Source organism: Arvicanthis niloticus, chromosome 14 (assembly GCF_011762505.2).
Source record: "Arvicanthis niloticus isolate mArvNil1 chromosome 14, mArvNil1.pat.X, whole genome shotgun sequence".
NCBI classification, from domain to species: domain Eukaryota; kingdom Metazoa; phylum Chordata; class Mammalia; order Rodentia; family Muridae; genus Arvicanthis; species Arvicanthis niloticus.
In genome coordinates, this window is record NC_047671.1 from 28,784,405 (window position 1) to 28,803,715 (window position 19,311).

The 19,311-nt window shown below is 38.7% G+C and overlaps 1 protein-coding gene across 4 annotated transcripts in view; it reads left to right on the top strand.

The window, feature by feature from the left end:
- Positions 1-19,311, top strand: part of LOC143434297 (uncharacterized) — a 118,191-nt gene that overhangs the window by 78,996 nt on the left and 19,884 nt on the right. For 2 of the 4 annotated variants that reach the window (XR_013103695.1, XM_076912613.1), the window contains one exon: positions 9,192-9,327. The exons of the other annotated variants lie outside the window; for them this stretch is intronic. Coding sequence is in view for 1 of the 2 variants with exons in the window: in XM_076912613.1 (XP_076768728.1) it covers positions 9,192-9,327 (136 nt within the window). In the remaining variant the exon portion in view is untranslated. The remainder of the gene's footprint in view (positions 1-9,191; positions 9,328-19,311) is intronic. 4 annotated transcript variants of the gene reach the window in all.

A 19,311-nucleotide genomic window follows, 5' to 3' on the forward strand; every position in this document is an offset into this window, starting at 1 on the left:
AACACACACACACCGTACACTCAAATATGTAAATGCCCGTATCTAAACTCCCATGTGATGACACATTATATTCATCACACACATACACACAAATGTACCCACAGTCACACATAAACACATACATCACACACTTCATGTCACATGTACATATATACCTACACTCATTAACACATTAACAGATCAGACAATACCTATCACACATACATACAAATACTCCCGCACCCACATATTAATACACAAACAGAACATACATACACAAAGAAAACAATTAAAAATTAAGAAAAGGAGTTATAAACAAATGTTTTTACTGTGCTCCAAAATTCAAAAAGCCCAACGAGACTGCCCCCAAGCCAGAACAAGAAGCAAACAAACACTGTTTTGTTAAGCAACATTTTACAATACATACATGTGTACAGACACAGACAAACACAGACACACGCACACACGCGTACACACACACACACACACACACAGACACAGACACAGACACAGAGACACAGACACACAGACACACACACAGACACACACACAGACACACACAGACACACACACACACACACACACACAGTGAAACAGCCTGCTCATCTTCTTGATGTCCTCATGTCTCTTTTGTCTCATGCATTTCTCTCCAAATAAACACCCAAAGGCAATGTATCACATTCTCTTTTAATGTAAAGAAGTTTTTGCGGGATGTTTGTGTTTTTAGTTTATGTCTATTGAGTTATAGATCTACAAAGTTTAAGAAGCCAAACAGTTTAACAGAGAGCTCCCATCCGTACCTTCAACCCTTCCGAGACAGCCACTTTCTTTTTTTTTTTTCTATTTTATTTTTTTTTTTTTGATTTATACTCTTTTATTTTAACTTAATCATTCCAATAACTACAAAGCAAATTACTTTTATGCCAAGAGGGAAAAGAGATTCTTGGGGGAATTTTTTTTCATTTTTTATTAGATATTTTATTTACACTTCAGATGCCATCCCCTTTCCCCATTCCCCACTTAGAAAACCCTTATCCCATGCCCCCTTTTTCTTTTTGCACATATACATTTTTTAAAAAATGTTAATCATAGGCTTTATAAGTTTGGTATTGCTCAATCAGAGGTGTAACCTACTACCCAACCTAGATATATCAGCTATCTTTGACTGGTGGAGATACATGAACATCTGCCTCCCTGTCTCCCCCCTCTTTCTCTCTTTCATCACCTAGCTTCTCCTCTCCTTCTTCTCCTCCTCTTCTTACTCCTTCTCTTCCTCTTAGTACTCCTCCCACCTTAGCTCCTCCTACATATCACCCTTCCTGTTAAAATGAAACTTTTCTCTCAAAATACAATTAGAACATAATTATGCCAATTTGTACCCATGAGGTACAAGATAGTCCTCATACCCAGTCCAGCATTTTGTTGACTAACCCGAACCTCTGTCATCTCTCCTAACTAAAACACTTAGTTCTGAACCTGGCTTTTTCCTTGGCTTTAGGATGAATGTCAGCTGACGACCATCCACTCAAATCTTTTCTCTCAAGGTAAATAGCCAGAATTGGCTATGAGGCTATAAGTTTTCAGCCTCGTCAGAAATCCAGAATGACTGAGTTAATTGTGGGAAGCACAAAGCATAGCTTCTAAAACTTAGCCAATTTATAGAGACCTCTGAACACCTGGACACTCCCTCTACTACATAACGTTGGAGCATCTGTTCTTTCGCCTTCTGGCCCAGGATCATCTGACAGACCTTAGTGCTGCAGAATTATTAAGGGCTGATTACTCTGTCTAGGCAGATATAATCAGTCGACTATTCGGTGAGTGTGTCCTTTTCTGGACAGTAATTTGTCTGTAGAAGGACAGAGGCACTTCTTGTCTAGGACAGCCACTTTCAATCTTGGCTATTTTCCTTGTTTTCTCAATCTCTCTCTCTCTCTCTCTCTCTCTCTCTCTCTCTCTCTCTCTCTCTCTCTCTCTCTGTTTTATTGCTTCAGAAAAATAGTATTATACCTAGTTGACTATTACATACATGTTGTACAATGTCTTCCACTGAAGAGTAGTTTAGCCCATTTACACTCTGTCCTCATGACACTCCTTGGAACCTCCCACTCCTTTTTACTCAAATCTCTTTTCAGATTTGCATGACACCAGCCATGTGAAGATCTCTCACATCTGAAGGATGTACTCTCCTATAATTATATTTGCATTCTTGTGTATTCTTTTGGTCTTCCCAAGTGTTAATGAGTTACTCATTTAAAATGTGATGGGCTATCATTAGTTCTTACCCAAGCTCTTCCTCAGAACTGTGAGTCTCTTTGTAAACCCTTAAATACAGCACACGTTTGATTCTGGCCTTTTCTTGCAAACATTCCTCTTGAGACTCTCCATGTTTCCGTTGTAACCAGGCTTGGCTCTGAGCCCACACTCTCTTGCTGCTCCTTTAATTGGGTGCTCTGCTTCTTGACTGTCCTGTCTTTCTTTTTCTTGGGGGAAGGTAGGCCAAATAATTACCTTCATGAAGATGTTTGAAGTCCTGGTCTCTCAAGTAGACGCATGTACTTACTCCTCAGGGCACAGAGGGTTTTGCAGATGTGGGAGGGTGACTGTGATTTAACCAGACTCCTTAAGAATGACAGTGGAGCTGGGCGGTGGTGGCGCATGCCTTATACCCAGCACTTGGGAGGCAGAGGCAGACGGATTTCTGAGTTCGAGGCCAGCCTGGTCTACAGAGTGAGTTCCAGGACAGCCAGGGCTACACAGAGAAACCCTGTCTCGAAAAACAAAAACAAAAAGAATGACAGTGGAATCAACAGAGTTAGTAGTATTAGAGTCAGAGAGGCTTGAAGATACTGTTGACTTTGAAGATAGAGGAAGAGGCTATGGGCTAAGAGGAAAGGCTAGCTTCTCAAAGCTGGAAGTGTCAAGAAAAACAGAACTTCCCCAGATACTCCAGCAAGAAGCAGCCCTGTTAGCTCAGATTCCAGAACCATAAAAACAACACACGCTCATGACTTTAAACCATGAAGTTCCTGGACATTTTCTATAGCACTGATAGAAAACTATTATGGTACGTTAGCCTTTAATTTGTTCAAGTTTTTAAATAGCTTTGGAAAATGCAAGTAAGAGATGTTTTTTTAACCTCTTACATGTCCAAAAATACCTGTAATTTGACATAAGAAGTCTTTAAGGATGAAAGTGGATTTTTAGACATTTATTTACGCTGTTCCTACAACAATTACTTCCTTATTTGCATCTGTGTACATTGGCATATTCATGTCTATCACAGTGTGTGTATAGAGGTAAGAAGGTAACTCCTTCCATTCTGTGGATTCCAAGAATTGAACTCAGACCATCAATCAAAGTAGCAAGCCCCTTTACCCACTGAGCCATCTTGCTGGCCTGAGCATAATTTTTCCCCAGGATTCTGAGTGTCTCTCTGTCATACACTTTTATCCGGTGATAAGCTTAATACCACTCTCTGCTATCCCCCTGTATCCTTTGTGACCAGTTTTGCTCATGTCTCTGAAAGTGTTCCTGATGTTGAGAGATGTGTCGTTGCTATGCTTTCGTGTGATAAACAACCTCGAATTGCTTTCAGTTACAAAGCCTTTTCAGTGCTATCTGTTTGGTAATTTCCTTTTCTCTCCCTCCTCTCTGTTCTGTTTCTGGAACACTTGTTAATAGGATGGAGAACTTCCTGGGCTCATCTTTGAATTTTTTTCCCCCTGCTGTTTTCAATTTTTTTTCTTTGCCCTACTTTCTGGAGAATGTCTTAACCACATCCTCTAGCGCTTCTCAAGTTAATCATTTTTTCTATCTTATTTTATTTTTTTAACTTCCAAAAGATTTTCTTTTGTTCTCCAACCTCCCTTTTCTACCTTTGGGCATTTCTAATAAATAAATAAATAAATAAATAAAACTTGCAGCTGTTTTTTCATGAACAGACCATCTTCTCTTTCTCCGTAAAGGAGACATGGATCGCATCAGGTTCTCTGTTTGCTACTGGGTCCTGCCTTCCTAGTGTGTGTGCACTGTGCTGCTGGTCTGCCCACAGTGTTTGAGAGTGGGTGTGTCAGCTTGGGTGTGGGGTGTTTGTGGCTGGTGTGGTCTGCTGACTGAGGAGCCTCACTGAAAGGCTTTCTGGTTCAGGGATGAGCTGCAGCTGTTGTAGTTTTAGTCTTCATCAGCTAGTCCCTATCAGTTAGCTCAGGGATGCTTTTTTTGCTCTTGTCTGGGAGACAGAAAGACTTTGCTAGTGTTCCTGGAGACAAATGGAAGAAGACATTCTCCCCTCTCACTGCTCACTATACAGACATCACTTAACCCTTTTCCCTTTTCAAATGCCTACACAGAGCTTCTTTGAGTTAAATTTTCTAAGTTCTCTGGTGGAGTATGGAATTTGTAGATTTTAAAATTACTTTTATAGAAATACATTTGTGAATCTGTATTTCCCTTCCCTCTCCCTCAATCTCCTGTGTCCTCCGCTCCCTTTCAAATTATTGATCTCTTTTGAACACACACACACACAAACACACACACACACACACACACACACACACACACACCCCTAAATGTTGAGGTCCAGTTAGTTTTGTTGTATGCAGATGTGTTTAGGGCTGTCTACTTGGAATTGAATAAACTCATAGCCCTTGGGGGCCCATTTCTGAGGAATACTGATTCTGTCTCTCCCAACAGCTGCTCATTGTCTGAAGTTCTAGGACCATGTGGGATCTCCCCAACAGGTGTTGTCATTATGCAAGAAGGTTTGTCTAGGGAACCATGTTGCTGTGTTGGTTTCACAGGTGCAGCTTCCCTGCCATGTGTGCCACTGTCTTACAGAAGATGTCCTAGTCTTCTGGCTGTCACAGTTGGGAATCTATGACTATGACAGTATCTCATGCAAATTCCTTCCTTCCTTCCTTCCTTCCTTCCTTCCTTCCTTCCTTCCTTCCTCCCTCCCTCCCTCCCTCCCTCCCTCCCTCCCTCCCTCCCCCTCTCTCTTTCTTTCCTTATTCATTTTACAACCCACTCACTATCCCTCCTCCTGGTCACTTCCTTCCACAATCCTTAGCTTCATCCCCTATCCTCTTCTCTGAGTGGGTAGGGGACCCCTGGATATCCTCCCACCCTGGCACATCAAATCTCTGTAAAGAAATTCTTCAACAGCCCTCCAGAATAAAATCAAGGCCCCATGATAACTTTGTGTTTGAGAATTTCTTGGGTCTAAGTTATGAAAGAACAGCTTTGGGGTTTTCCCAAGTGCAGTTTCCCTTATTTTCTATCTTCCCCAGCTTCCTAAACTGCATCATCTTCATGCCTTCTTAGATTGACCTTATTTTTATGAATTGCTTTAGTTTTTCATTATCATTGTAACTAATTTGGGGAATAAGCAGAGGAAATGCAATATATTCAACTCTTCGTGAACCGGAAGTTTTAGGATTTGTTTACTGGGGCCTCTACGGTACTACCTGTGCATCAGGCAGTCACCTCGAGGCACCTGCCAAATGCCTGGGGAGTCTATACAGTTCCATAGTTCTTTTACCTGATTTTTGGCTTTGCCAAATTTGATGCTTTAAGTGTTCCTGGCAATACCCAGTGATCACGTGATCGGTTGTAGCCAGATCCACATGTCATACAACTTCTTGAAAATAAATCGTGACTCAATATATTGTGAACATTTTTAGAGGTGGACTCTGCTCAAAGACTAAAACAGAAAACATATCCTTATTGTTTGAGAGAATCAGTTCGCTGTTCCCTCTCTACCTTAGTAAAACTCTTTTTATAGATTGTTTTATAGTTATTTTTGAGGAAATTTGAAACTCCCAAACCAGTGCTTATCTCCTGGTTTGTTGAACTTTATTTTACATCCTTTGGAATGTCTATCTGCTCATTAAGCAGAGAGATGCTTTTAATATTCTGTAATGTTTGTCCCAGTATTACTGTTTTAAGCTCCAAGAGTATCTTATTCTAGTATAATTGGATAAATTGAAGAAATGCATGCTCATTTTATTTGTCCTTTTAAGAATACTTATCTCTGTGGCTCCTCAGTTTTAATTTTTTTTTCATAGGCGATAGTGAGACAACGCTTACTTATTTTACTTTGTATTCTAACTGCTACCTTTTGTTGTTTTAATTTAGTGTCTTTGGATCTCTCTCAGCTTCACTAAAAACACAGAAAGTGTTTCTGGTGTAAATTCTTTTAAAAATATTTATTTTTACTCTCTCTTGCTCTGTGTCTCTCTCTTTGTGTCACTCTCTGTGTCTCTGTGTGTCTTTCTGTCTTTTTCTCTGTCTTTCTCTGTCTCTCTGTTTCTCTCTTAGTCTCTCTGTCTGTCTCTCTCTGTATGTATGTCACACACACATACATCTAGTTTCTTCAGAGCCAGAATAGGGCCACGAGGTTCCTGAAATGGGAGATAAGAATGATTATGAACACAATAGGAGCACAGGGAACCAAACCTGGGTCCTCTACAAGAAAAGCAAGTGCTCTCAATTGCTGAGCCATCTCTCCAGCTCTGCTGTAAATTCTGTATGTGTTTTCATTAATGACATGATTGTATTCTATTTGGCTCTATACATCCTGATGGCACCCAGAATGTTTCTTGTGAACTTCATTCCTTCCTTTTGTGTACCTATAGATGCTCAGTGGGAGTCTGGGGAGAAGGTATCATCTTTATTTTGCTGCCTTAATAGAATAAAAACAAATAGGTCCAAAGACCTTTAGAAGTTGAAAAGCACAGCTCTGTGTCAGGGAATACATTTCAAAGGGCCCAAAGGTCTAGAGTAAGACTTACTTATGAAGCCTAAACTCTTGGATTCTACTAAGGGATTGTCTCAATGTTTGGGGCTGGCTGGTAAACACTATTAAGTCTATGTGAGTATACATACGTTGAGAATATCCTGTCTTTCCTTCTCCAATACCCCTTACATGATTTTTATCATGCTCATTTTCCTCCCCCCTTGCACGCATATGCTACTGCCTATCTCCTGTTGGGTCCAATGAACACTTGCACGTCTCTATCTGTCACCACCTTTTGCTACCCATGTGTTCTGTCCTATCTGAGATAAAGAGGATTTAAAGCTAGAGCTATGCTCTGCCTAGTTCCACCTCTGGTCAAATGACTTGCCCATGCTCCATAGTGCAGCTTGAGTGTTATTTATCACATACTCATATTGAATTGCATACAATTCAAGTTATGTACCTCCTTAGTTTTGTATGATACTCAGAAGTATACGTCACAGGGGTATTAGAGAAGGAAAGACAGGAATATTCAAATTCTTCTTATTCTTATCATTTTCATTTGTTTTTATAAATTTTTTAAATTTTATTTTTATTTTATGTGTATAGGTGTTTTGAGTTCATGTATGTGCACCAAGTGCACACAATGCCCATGGAGGTCAGAAAAGGGCATCAGATCACCCGGGACTGGAGTTTTGGAACTGGTGTGAGCTGTTATGTGGGTACTGGGAACTAAACCTGGGTCCTCTATAATAGCAGCAAATGTTCATAACTACCAAGTGACTTTTTCAGCCCCTACTTTTTAAAAATAAAAAATTAAAAACATTTCAACATATAGTGTAGTTTGATTATATTCTTCCCCCTCCAAGTCATCCCCATTCTCCCCATCTCTCTACCTACACAACTTTATTCTCTCTCTCTCTCTCTCTCCCTCTCTCTCAAAATAAATCTCCAACAACAACAACAATAACGAAACTTACCAAATAAAAAAAATTAAAAATGGAAAATAAAATCAATGGGGCAAAAATACCAAAATTAAAAAAAACATATAGAAAAAAAAAAAAAAAAAAGCAAAGCTCTGTCTTAGTCAGTGTTCTTACACCATGCCCAAGCAATGACCAAGCATGGGCCTTATAAAAGAAAATATTTAATTGAGACTTGTTTACAGTTCCAGATGTTCAGTTCATTATTATCACGGTGTGGGGTATGGTAGCACACTGGCAGACATGGTGCTGGGTAAGTAGCTGAGAGTTCTACATCCTGACCTGTAGGCAGTATGAAGAGAGAGACACTGGGCCTGGCTTAAGCTTTGAAACTTTAATGTCCATCCTCACTAACATAGTTCCTTCAACAAGGCCACACTTCTAATTGTTTTCCAGCAGTATCACTCTCTGATGTTTAAGCATTCAAATATATAAGCCTATGGAGCCATTTTCATTCAAACTACCATAAGTATGTTTTGTGTTGACCAGCTACTCCTTGGTATGGGGCCTGCCCTGGAGTGTGATCTTATAGGGACTGTGAGAACCCACAAGACCATGCATATATTCAAACCAAAGAAAATCTCAGCATTGAAAAAAAGAAGTGTACATTAAAAAACGTATAGTGAAGAAGGTATTTTTAAATGATACTTGCTGGGAAAGAGAATATCAGTTTTCTCCAAGGAGTGTTGCTGGGTATATGAATCACCCTGATTCTTTCTTTATAGCGTTAATTTCTTTGCTGATATTTTTCAATGTAATTTAATTCAAATGAGGTTATAGTTCTTTTATTGAATCGTTTTTATGATGGCTGCTTCATACTGTTCTGTTACTATTCTGGCTAGTTTTAACTCTCAGCTTGACACAACATAGAATTACCAGGAAAAAAAAAAGTCTCAATTGAGGAACTGAGGAATTGTCTATGATTGGCCTATGGATATGTCTGTGGGGGGTTGTTTTGGCTGTTAATGGACATGGGAAGACCCATCCCACTATGGGCGGCACCATTCCTTCCGCTGGGTCTAAACTATATAAAAATGAAGAAGGCTAGCAGTCAAGCAATGGGGAATCCACACATTTACTCTCTCTCTGATCTTGACTGTGGATGTGATGCTTAAGTTCCTATCTGAACTCCCCACAATAAAAGACTGGGATTGTAAGCCAAAACACCTTTTCCTTTTGTATTAGTCAGGGTTCTCTAGAGCCATGAAGCTTATGGATGAAATCTCTCTAGCTATATAAAAAGGGAACTTACTGGAATGACTTAACAGACTGAAGTCCAACCAATCCAACAATATCTAGCTGTGAATGTAAAGTCCAAGAATCTTGTGGTTACTCAGTCACCCAAGGTTGGGTGTCTCAGCTGGTCTTTTGTATATTCTAGAATTCTGAAGAAATAGGCTCTAATGCCAGTGGAGAAATGGATGTGCTAGCAAGGTGAAGGCAAGCAGGCAAAGAACAGAACCTTCCTTCTTTCCATTGTCCTTATATAGGCTTCCAGCAGAAGTTATGGTCCAGATTAAAGGTGTGTCTCCCTACCTCAAAATCCAGATCAAAGGCTGATGTCCTCCAGCCTCAAGATCTGGATCAAAGTCAAGGTGTCTTCCTGCCACAAGGTCTGGATTACAGGTATGCTCTCCATTTCTGGATGTTAGTTTATTCTAGATACAGTCAAGTTGACAACTAACAATTGCCGTCTTACTTTCCTAAGTTGCCTTGGGTGCATCTTTATTTTTGTGAATATTTTACTTTTGTGCATATGTGTATTTTTATCACACCAACAGAATAAATCTAGAATGGCTATCTTAACATACTTTCTATTTTATAAATAAGTTTACCCTCTGATACCCACTGATATTTCAGTGTTGGTGCAGGCAGTTTTCACTTCTTGTGCAAATTATGATTTTCTTTGTGTTGGTTACCATATGCATGTTTTAAAATTATGTCTTGGCCATTTTGTTCACTGTTTTAAGAGGCTGTTGAGTTCCATTTGAACTTTTATTTTTGGCAGATGGTCTCCTTATTTAGTTTATCAGTTACTTTCTGGCTCATATTGTGCCTGAATTTAGTAACAGAAGAATAGTGATGACATTTTTACCAGACTGGCTTGTCCTTTGAGGTTAGAGCCCAGTGATGGGGAAGGAGATTCCCCCAGTGAGGTTGCAAGGCCTATTCACAGAGGAGAGGATGACACTGATCCATTAGGACCTAGAATACTTTCTAGGCTTGGCACTTTTGATCAAATCTCCCACAAGGGGGCGAGGTGGTTCTTTCTTTTATGAAATAGCTTTCATGAGGAATGGGGTGTGTCCTGTCTTCTGTTGCAGGATAGATAGTGATGGACATGTACCTCCCTGACGTGTGTTTCTAAATGAATGAAGTGATAATTCATGATATCCCTTTAAAATTATGAATTGTAAGCATAAGCTATGGCAGAGATTTTATTTTATTTTATTTTTTTAACAATTTGAACTCTGAACCAAGAGCAGAAAGTCTGTGTATGGATGTGGGTGTAAATCACCAATGACTACTTGAGAGGTGTGAAGCAGCTATAATCTGCAATATAGACTGAACATGACTAACTAGGATTTGTAAAACCTACCTTTAGAGCAAGAGAAAAGAATAAAGAACATTCCCAGAGATGATTAGAGACTAGTCTCAAAGAAGACAATATGGCAGCTTGCTAATTCTTCACAAAACCCAGCTGGATACTTATGACTTGGACACACACACACACACACACACACACACACGCATGCACGTATGCACGCACGCACGCATGCACATGCACACATACACACATGCACACACACAAAACCTTATCTATGTACGCGTTTAAATCCAGTTTGGTTTCTAGACACTGAATTGTCCTAATACTGTGTGTTTAAGAAAATGACAAACTATTTGAATGCATCTAATTATGTATTGAATAAAATTTGATGAGATATTCTTTGCATCTAAAGCTTCATTTCCCATTGTTCCTATGGGAAAATTTGTCTTTGAATCATAAAAATGATTATTTACTATAAAACCCAAGCTCTAAATGGAGAAATTTCTGCATGTTAGCTTTTTCTTTCTTTCTTTTTCTTTTTTAAAAAAAGTCAAACATGTTTATCTCTCTATTAATTTGTGTGCCACAGAGGATGGGAGGTGAACAGGAGCCACTGTGTGATCCTGTCTGAATCCTTCGTGGTTCACTATTGAATTTCTACCTTGGTCATCAATGATTCCCATCAAACATAGTGACTCTTTCAGTAAGAGCTTTTGAAGGTAGAATTTAATATCAGTTATAAATCTGCAAGGCAAATGTGGAGGATGTTAGGGCAATGCTGAAGGGGAATTTTCTTTTCAGCATTTGCTTGTCATAAAAGAAGAAAGCTTCTGGCTCGGAGATCTTGTTTGATACCAAGGTTTTGAGAGATAAAATCAAAGCAAAAGATTAAAACTATACCCTTTAAACTACGTTGGTTCTAGTAATCAATAATCTCGAACACTCAATTATGATTTCATGTAGCTGAGTTTTATGGGGTGTGTACATTTGAATCTATAGAAGTCTTTTGAAGTGCAAGGAAAGATTTTTTTTTAAGGCAGAAGAGGGAAAAATGGACAAACACGTCCTGTTGATTGCTGAGGAGATATCCAAGGACCATTGATTAAAACTAAAAGCTTTGAGATCAAGAAAAAAAATATATAATTTAGAGAAGATCATTGTTTTCTTAATTACAGAGTAAGAAGGAAGCCAATTCTCTGCCTTCCCTGCTCCCATCTCAAAGAGCTTCCCCACCCAACACCCCTCAATAATCTATTATTCAGCACTAGAGTTTAAGATCAGTTTTGTTCATCATCAAAACCAAGGAAACAATTGTAAGATATTTCCCATTATTCAGCATGGAGTGCCTTTATCATTTCACATTCTTGCCTGAAATTTCTTTTTGTGACCTTTAACTACTTGGTTTTAGTCATACCACACAGGGCCACATGAGTCAGTGCCCATGGGCATTTCTTATATTTCCTAGGGACTTGCCACAGTGTTAGCTCTCTACATAAGACACTTGGTCCACATGGAGTAAGAGTTTGAGGATAGTGGACTCCTGATACCGTGCATGTTGATGACCATGGGGTGCAAAATAAATAATTGACTATACAAGAAGCCATTCAGAGAATGAATTTCTTGACAGACTATTTGATCTCATTATTTATTTCATTTTCAAAAAACCAATACAATCTTATTATATTCCATGGTGATGAAGTATTAAAAGTGACATTTTCCTCCCAAGTTCATGTCTCTGGAGATGAAGGTGAGCACAGTTTCGAGGGAGAGGTTGCACAGGTGCATCTTTTGTGCATGAGTCAGTTAACTTTTCTGTATAGAGAAAGAAGACAACTAACTGAAGCTCTGTTGCCTTTTTCTAAATCATTGTCATTTCAGAGCATAGATCAATTATTCACTTAGTGATGATGCTCATGGAAGTAGATAAGGCAGGTTTGTTCATGCTGCTTTGCCATTTGTAAGGGAGATTGAAAATTATTATAAGCTTGGATGCTTCCCTTTTTTGTTATTATCCCATAACCATAGGAGGAGCCCCATTTCATGTGTCCTCCTAATCCTTTCTCTCACTTGTCCTTTGGAAATATTTCTGGAAGAGTTTGCTCTGAAGGTGAGTGTTGAGGCCTGCACCCTGTTTGGCAGCATACTCCCTCTACCTAAGACTTCTCCTTGCCATGTCTTTAAAACAGTATAAGGTATCACTCTTTCCTGACAGGTCTAGGAGATATATAATGGTTTTTAGTTATGGGATTTTTTTCCTTATAAAGCAGATATATTTGAATACATGAGTTCCTCATATTCTTAGAGTTCACTTACCTTTAATATTAGAAAGACTAAAGTATAGACACAGGAGCATTGAACTTTGGGTTTCAAACATGTACCTTCAGATAATGACTTTATCTTTCACTTACTTTCTTTTGTGTTATGTTTTATGTCCTGTGGTTGACTGGTCTCCATTTCCAACAACATGTAGTCATCTACAGGTTTCTGTTTCTATGGCTTCTACTTTAAAATTTACACAATGCATTTGTACACTTTCTATCTTGGAAGATTATTTTTATAGATTTGAATAGAAAATTCACTTATATAGTATTAATTGTAAATTGTGATCCTGTCTAATACTAGTCTTAAAAATATTTTATTTTTACTTACATGTGTTTGTATGAGTCCATGTGTGGGTATATCATGTGAGTGCAGATGCCTCTGGAAGACAGAAGACAGAGTCTGGTCCTCTGGAGTTACGAGTTAGAGGCAGTTATGATTATCTGAAGTAGGTGCTGGGAACTGGATGCAGGTCCTCTGCAAGAGCACTGTAGTCTTACCTCCTAACCTGTCTCTTCCCTTCTCACCCCCAATAATTCTTCTATTTCTCTCTTTAGAGTGAAAATACAGCTTTCTTATGAATATGATTAATTAATCACACTGGGAGTATATATGCAAAGGAATTGAAATTGGTATGTTGGAGAGAGAGCTACAGTCACATGCATGTTCTTTGAGTCACTATTTCCAGCATTCAAGATATGGACTCAACCCCAGGTGTTTACTGATAGATAAGGGAAATGTGGTATACATTTAAAATGGACTGTCATTTGGCCATAAAAGGATGAAAGTATGCAGAAAAATAGGTAGATGAAAGGACACCATGTAAAGTGAACTAAGCCTGGCACAGGAGCATAGCTACTTCATGGCCTCATTTATACATGGAAGATAAAAAGTAACTTTCAAAAATATAGAGAATAAAATAGTCAGAGAAGCAGAGAACAGTGTGGGAAGAAGGGAGGGATGGGGAATGATGTTAATGGGTAGGGTGATGTAATAAGATAGGAAGAATTTTTTGTAGATTTATTTAGATGTTGTTGTTGTTGTGTGTGTATGTGTGTGTGTGTGTGTGTGTGTGTGTGTGTGTGTGTGCATGAGTGTCATGGCATGTGTGCAGAGTCACAGGGCAACTTGCAAGCAACAGTTCTTTTCTTCTACCATGTGTGTTCCAGGAATCGAACTTAGGTCATCAGGTTTGGGGCAAACTTTCCTCTGTATTTAGGGAATCATGGGAGTTTTGTTTTCATTATGCCGATGAGCTTTCTGACTTTATTCATTTCCACATATTACTGTTGATTCACCTCTGCCATTCTGTCCATGCCTTCTACGTTCTTGTGGTTTAATTGTTCTACCTATTTTCAGCAGGACAGATCTGGTGGTATTAAGATGGGCTTGGTACTGTCAGGTTTTGTTGTTGGTGGTGTTTTTCTTGTAACTTTTTAAATTGATCTTTAGTTTACAATCTTTATATTTTAAATATAACATGTTGAGCAGAGATGATCTGATCATGTCTAGTTAGGGGATCTGAATAAACCTTGCTTAATTCTGTTCAGCTATAATTTCATTAAATCAAAATTTTTTCCTTTAATTTTAATTTCAATTCTTCTTACCTCATGTGTTTTTTAGGTTTGGTCCTTTGGTCCTTTGGTCTTAAAAGTTATTGTGAGTTTGTTTGCTGTTTTGTTTGTTTATTTTGTTGATGCATAAATGTGGGCATTCTTTGATTTAATTTTTAACTGCAGATATTGTGTTTTCACTTGATTTGTTGAGGTTTTTATTTCTAACACCTTCCTGAAACTTAATTTTCTTGTAAATTTCTTTTCCATGTAACTGAATTTCTCACCCATGTTGTCTTCTCCAAGTATGAAGTTGATTTCCTAATTTCATTCATCTGTATATTTTCATCCACTTGGAGGTCACTGATAATCTCTGTAAGTGGGCTTTTGAGGTTTTTGTTGTGTTTCAACCGTTTCAGTATCATGAAATTTAGTTACTTAGAGTTGCAGGGGTCATACTGTCTTGTATCTCATTTCTTATGTTTTCTTGATGTGATTTGCACATCTGTTAGGGTATGCATATCTTTTATAGTTTGAAGTGTCTTCTTGGTCTGCCTCAAGGATGAATCTCCAGTACCACTCAGAAAGAAGAAAACAAAGCCCTATAACACCAGCAACTCCATATCAAGCCTAATGCCAATTTAATGTAATTACTTCATCACCAGTAACCATTGAATAGCTTTATGGTTTGAATATGAAACATGCCCCACTGACCCATGCATCTGAACACTTGGCCTCCAGATAGTCACTATTTTAGGAAATAATAATAATAATAATAATAATAATAATAATAACAACAACAACATCAACTACAACATAAAGCAGGCATGAAGCATGTGTTATGCAAGTGGACTACTGGAAGGTGGCTTCTGAGGGTTATACCATGGTCCCAGTTCATCCTGAGCACTTTCATCTTTTGGATACACCAAGATATGAAGAAGCTCTGTAGTAAGTGCTCCTCTCTAAGGACAGAGCCTCCCTGGCTACCATCCTGTCCCTGCCATGATGGATCTTGCCCTATGACACATGAGTCCAAATAAATCCTTCCGCTCTTAGGTTGCTTCATGTCAGGTATTGTGTCATATGAAGAAAAAAAAGTATCCAGAAAATTGGTTCTCAGATGCAATATGTAATAAATCGACTATGTGGTTCATAGCCTCTTGGAACTGGTTTGTGGAGGGTCAACTTAAGATGCAAGCTAGAGGAAGACAGAACATTTTAAGCAGGTGCCATTTTAGAGGGAGTACAGAAGCCAAGACTGTTGAGAAAAATGTGGACAGCAGAGCCTGTGCTATTGTGGTTCAAGAAGGAAACAAGGGCTTTATTGGGGATTGGGCCTGGAAATCATGCCTGTATCATTCTGGTAAAGAATACAACTATATTTCTTTGATGGAGGAAACTGCAACATAGCATGACTCTTAGACTGTAGCATGTTTGTTGCTGGCTATTTTTAGTGATTTATATAGTGATGATTTGAAACCAAAATCAGAGCAGAAAAAAAAAAAAGTGAAGGCTGTGCAATGTGATAAGTAAAGTAGCAAGAGAACAGATATATTGAGTTGTGGGAAAGCAGATGCTGATAGAAGAAATTATTTCCATTAAAACTGAGGAAATTATCACCATTAAAAGGATGGCAAGTGAACTTCACTGGGATAATAAGGAAGATGTCTTGAGGTCAAGTGCTCCAGTCTACAAATATTCCTTCAAAAGGAGCATGTTTATATAAACAAATGAGTTCCTGGGCTAAGAGTGCTACTCCAGGAGTGGCCCTGCTCAAACCTCACTTAGGGAAACATTTTTTCAAGTTTACCTTTGTTGCTGTAGTCGCTTAGATGCCGTTGTAGCTGCGGTCTGATTGTGTCTGGTTACATTTCAACCTGTCATCAGAATTTCATGCCATGGATGTAGTGATGACTCTGCAAGCTTATAGAATGCAAGAGTTTTCAGATTGCCGAGTCATGTATCAAGGTTGTCTATAAAAGATAATGATGCCAAGCAGTGTGCAGACAAGTCAGATCTCTTGAGAGAGGTCCTGGGAGGTCAGTGTGTGAAATAAGAGAAGGTGAAGTCAAAGTTGCCCTTGGAGATCCATGGTGTTGGAGATGTCAAGAATATTGGATGTCTGCCAAAGAAAACTGCAGGCAATGAATGGAGCCAAGAAAGAACCCATATATGCTGCAGGCACAATGCTGAATGGCTTGGCTCCCAAAGCTTATTTGAATTCAAATAATGACATTACCAATCCTATATGATAGACATCAGACTACAGGGTATGCTGTTTGCTGTTTGACTTGGTTCCATTGTTCCTTGCTATGATCTAGTTTCTCCAGTTAAAAACAAGGATTCTTTCTCCCTTACTACTCTACATCAGAATAATATAACTGACTTCATTTTATTTTATCTCATAAGATCTTACAGCTAAGAGTTGTCTCTAGGCTCAGAAGGGACTGAAGACTTTTGAACACGGTTGAAGGTTTGAGTTGTTAGGACAATGGGGATTTTTAAAGTTTCACTGAATATATTTTACATCATTAGATATCTATAAATTCAGGGAAAACAGGAGGAGGATGTTAGGAAATAGCAACATGATCCCAGTGACTCATGTGTTCAATAACTGATCCCAAATTGGTGGTACTATTTAGGAAGATTGCAGAACCTTTGGAGGGGAGCATGGTTGAGTTGAGCTACTGGAGGTAGCCTTCAGGGTTATAGCATGGCCTTACTCCTGGCCTGAGCATTGTCTATCTCTGACCCACCAAGAAACAAACAATCTGTGTCTCAAGCACACACTGCCATAGATTCAGTTGTCCTAGTCACCATACTATACTCACTATGATTGACTGTGTTAGTAGAATCATCAAAATAAGTTAATCCTGCCATCCTATGACAATGGTGTTGCTGGCTTATGGGGAATACTGTCTTATTGGTTATGTCCCCAAACCCTCTGGGATCTAGCCATCTGAAGTTCTCGGTGTAAATATCTGGTCTTGCATTTGATGTATGGTGTTTGCTTCTTTGGTTTCTCTTGATCCAATCTGATAGGTTGAGGACCAGAAGAATGATGCTTGGTTTTTAGTCTTGGGGGGTCACTTGTGTTTTAGGATTCAGATTCTGATGACTGTCAGATCAGATCTGACGTTCTGGTTGGAATTCTGTTGTCAGACTTTAAGCAGTCCCAGATTGGTATAGTGGGTGCAGTAGGTGATACCTAGCAGGAAGGAAACAGGACTAACTCTGAGTTTCTTAAGCCGAACTTCAGGTCTGGTTCCACGAAGTAAGGAAGAAACAGAGATAATGGTACACTGGCTCTGGCCATGGATGGCAGTGAGTCCACAGGGAATGAAGGTGGGCTGGGAGGAGGGGCTGAGGTAGGCAGTCAGAGGCTGATTGAACAGGACTCTGGAGAGTCCAGAGTAGAGGAGAGGAAGGAAGGCACAAGTAGCCTATCTGGTCCCATCTAAATATGGGGTCCCTGGTATAGAGCAATCCTGCAGGTCTGTGGGTACTCAAATCACCTGGAGGGATGGCTGAAGGGGGTGGTGAGGAGTAACTAAGGGCATACTGTATTTGCACCACAGAGACCTATCATTTTTTTATTGTTACATTAAGAAATACTAAAGCAAAGCAAGGATTGGTAGGTTCATAAAGCTTTACTTTCTTTTTATTTACTTAAAAAGCTTAAATAAACTTTAATTAAAATATAAATACACCACCTTCTCTCTTTTCTTTAAGCTCCTGTCTCTTGTTTGTTTTAGAAATTTACTTCTCATAGAAAATTTTCTATAAAATGTAATACGTTTATAATTTAAAAGTTTACTTGCATTTGTTTGCTCTCTGGCAAGAATTATCTTATAAACTTAGGTGTCTTAAAGCATTTTTAGCTTGTGTATTTAAAGCCCAATACATCCTAAGTATTGTAGGAAGTCACTTTGAATGGTATAAAAGCCACAGTGTGTGGGGTGACCCTTGAGAACAAGGTTGAGTTATTCCTGTACCTGATTTGTGTGTCTATGGCTTAAGGGAATTGTTGGCTACATTGGCTTCTCTGATGTGGTTACTATGTTTTACTATTTAAGTCCGTGTTTAAATAGACACCTAGAAAAGATATTTGGTCACTGATGGCCTATGGGTAGTAATGGTATGGTAACCCTTCCTGAATTTTATCCATTAGAACTGATTGGAGTTTCCAAGTCCTCAGATCTGGTTTGTTCATGTGCTTAGTACATGGTTCATTAGTCATAGAATCATATTCCAACTTACAGTGTTGTTTAATTGTCTATAATCATTAAATGTCAGAGATAAAGAATTCATATGCTTACTTAATTTCCTAATTGCTCTCTTGCTTTCAAAGACACTACACACACACACACACACACACACACACACACACACACACACACATACACATAAACTGATATTGGGTTAGAATGTAGCACCATCAGTAACTTGCTTGCTACACAAGACCAAGGACCTAAGTTCAGATCCCCAGCACCCACCTAAAACCTGGCTGTGAGAACACACATCTGTAATCCACAGATTAAGGGGATGGAGACAGGAGGATCGATGGAACTCATTCTCCCTAGCTGCATCTATGAGCTCTAAGTTCAATAAGAGACCCTTATTGAAAAATAATGTGGAGAGTGATAGAGGAAGACACCTAATGTTGACCTCTGGGCTCCATATTCATTCATACATACATGTACTTGTATATACATGTACAGAAATCATACAGACAAAACTGCCATTACTTTTTCCCTTTTTCCTTCTTTCATTTAATTTTTAATTGTATCCTTGTACACATTAACTGGTTAATTAAGAAGGGAATGCTTGATTTCACTCCTTTCTTTCCTTTCATAGCATGAAACCGACTCATCCAATGTATCTAATTTTCTCCTTCATTATAAACTAAAACAAGATCAGTTAGGCAAAGGGAAGAACTCATCACACCTCTTCCCAGGTGTTCGCATTCATTAGAAGGGATAGAAGGGATTTTTTTTTTTCTTGCAGAGACAAAACCACACATTTTAGGATGATTTGGTGCAAGCCTTGACTATCCCTTGCCAGGGAGTATATTTCAGATTATACCTATTTGTTAGTGGTCAGTTCAGAATAACTAAGAGATAGTTTGAAAATGGAATAGTGATTTCAGTAAAATAAATTTATTTAATTATTTATTTAGCTAAGGAAAGG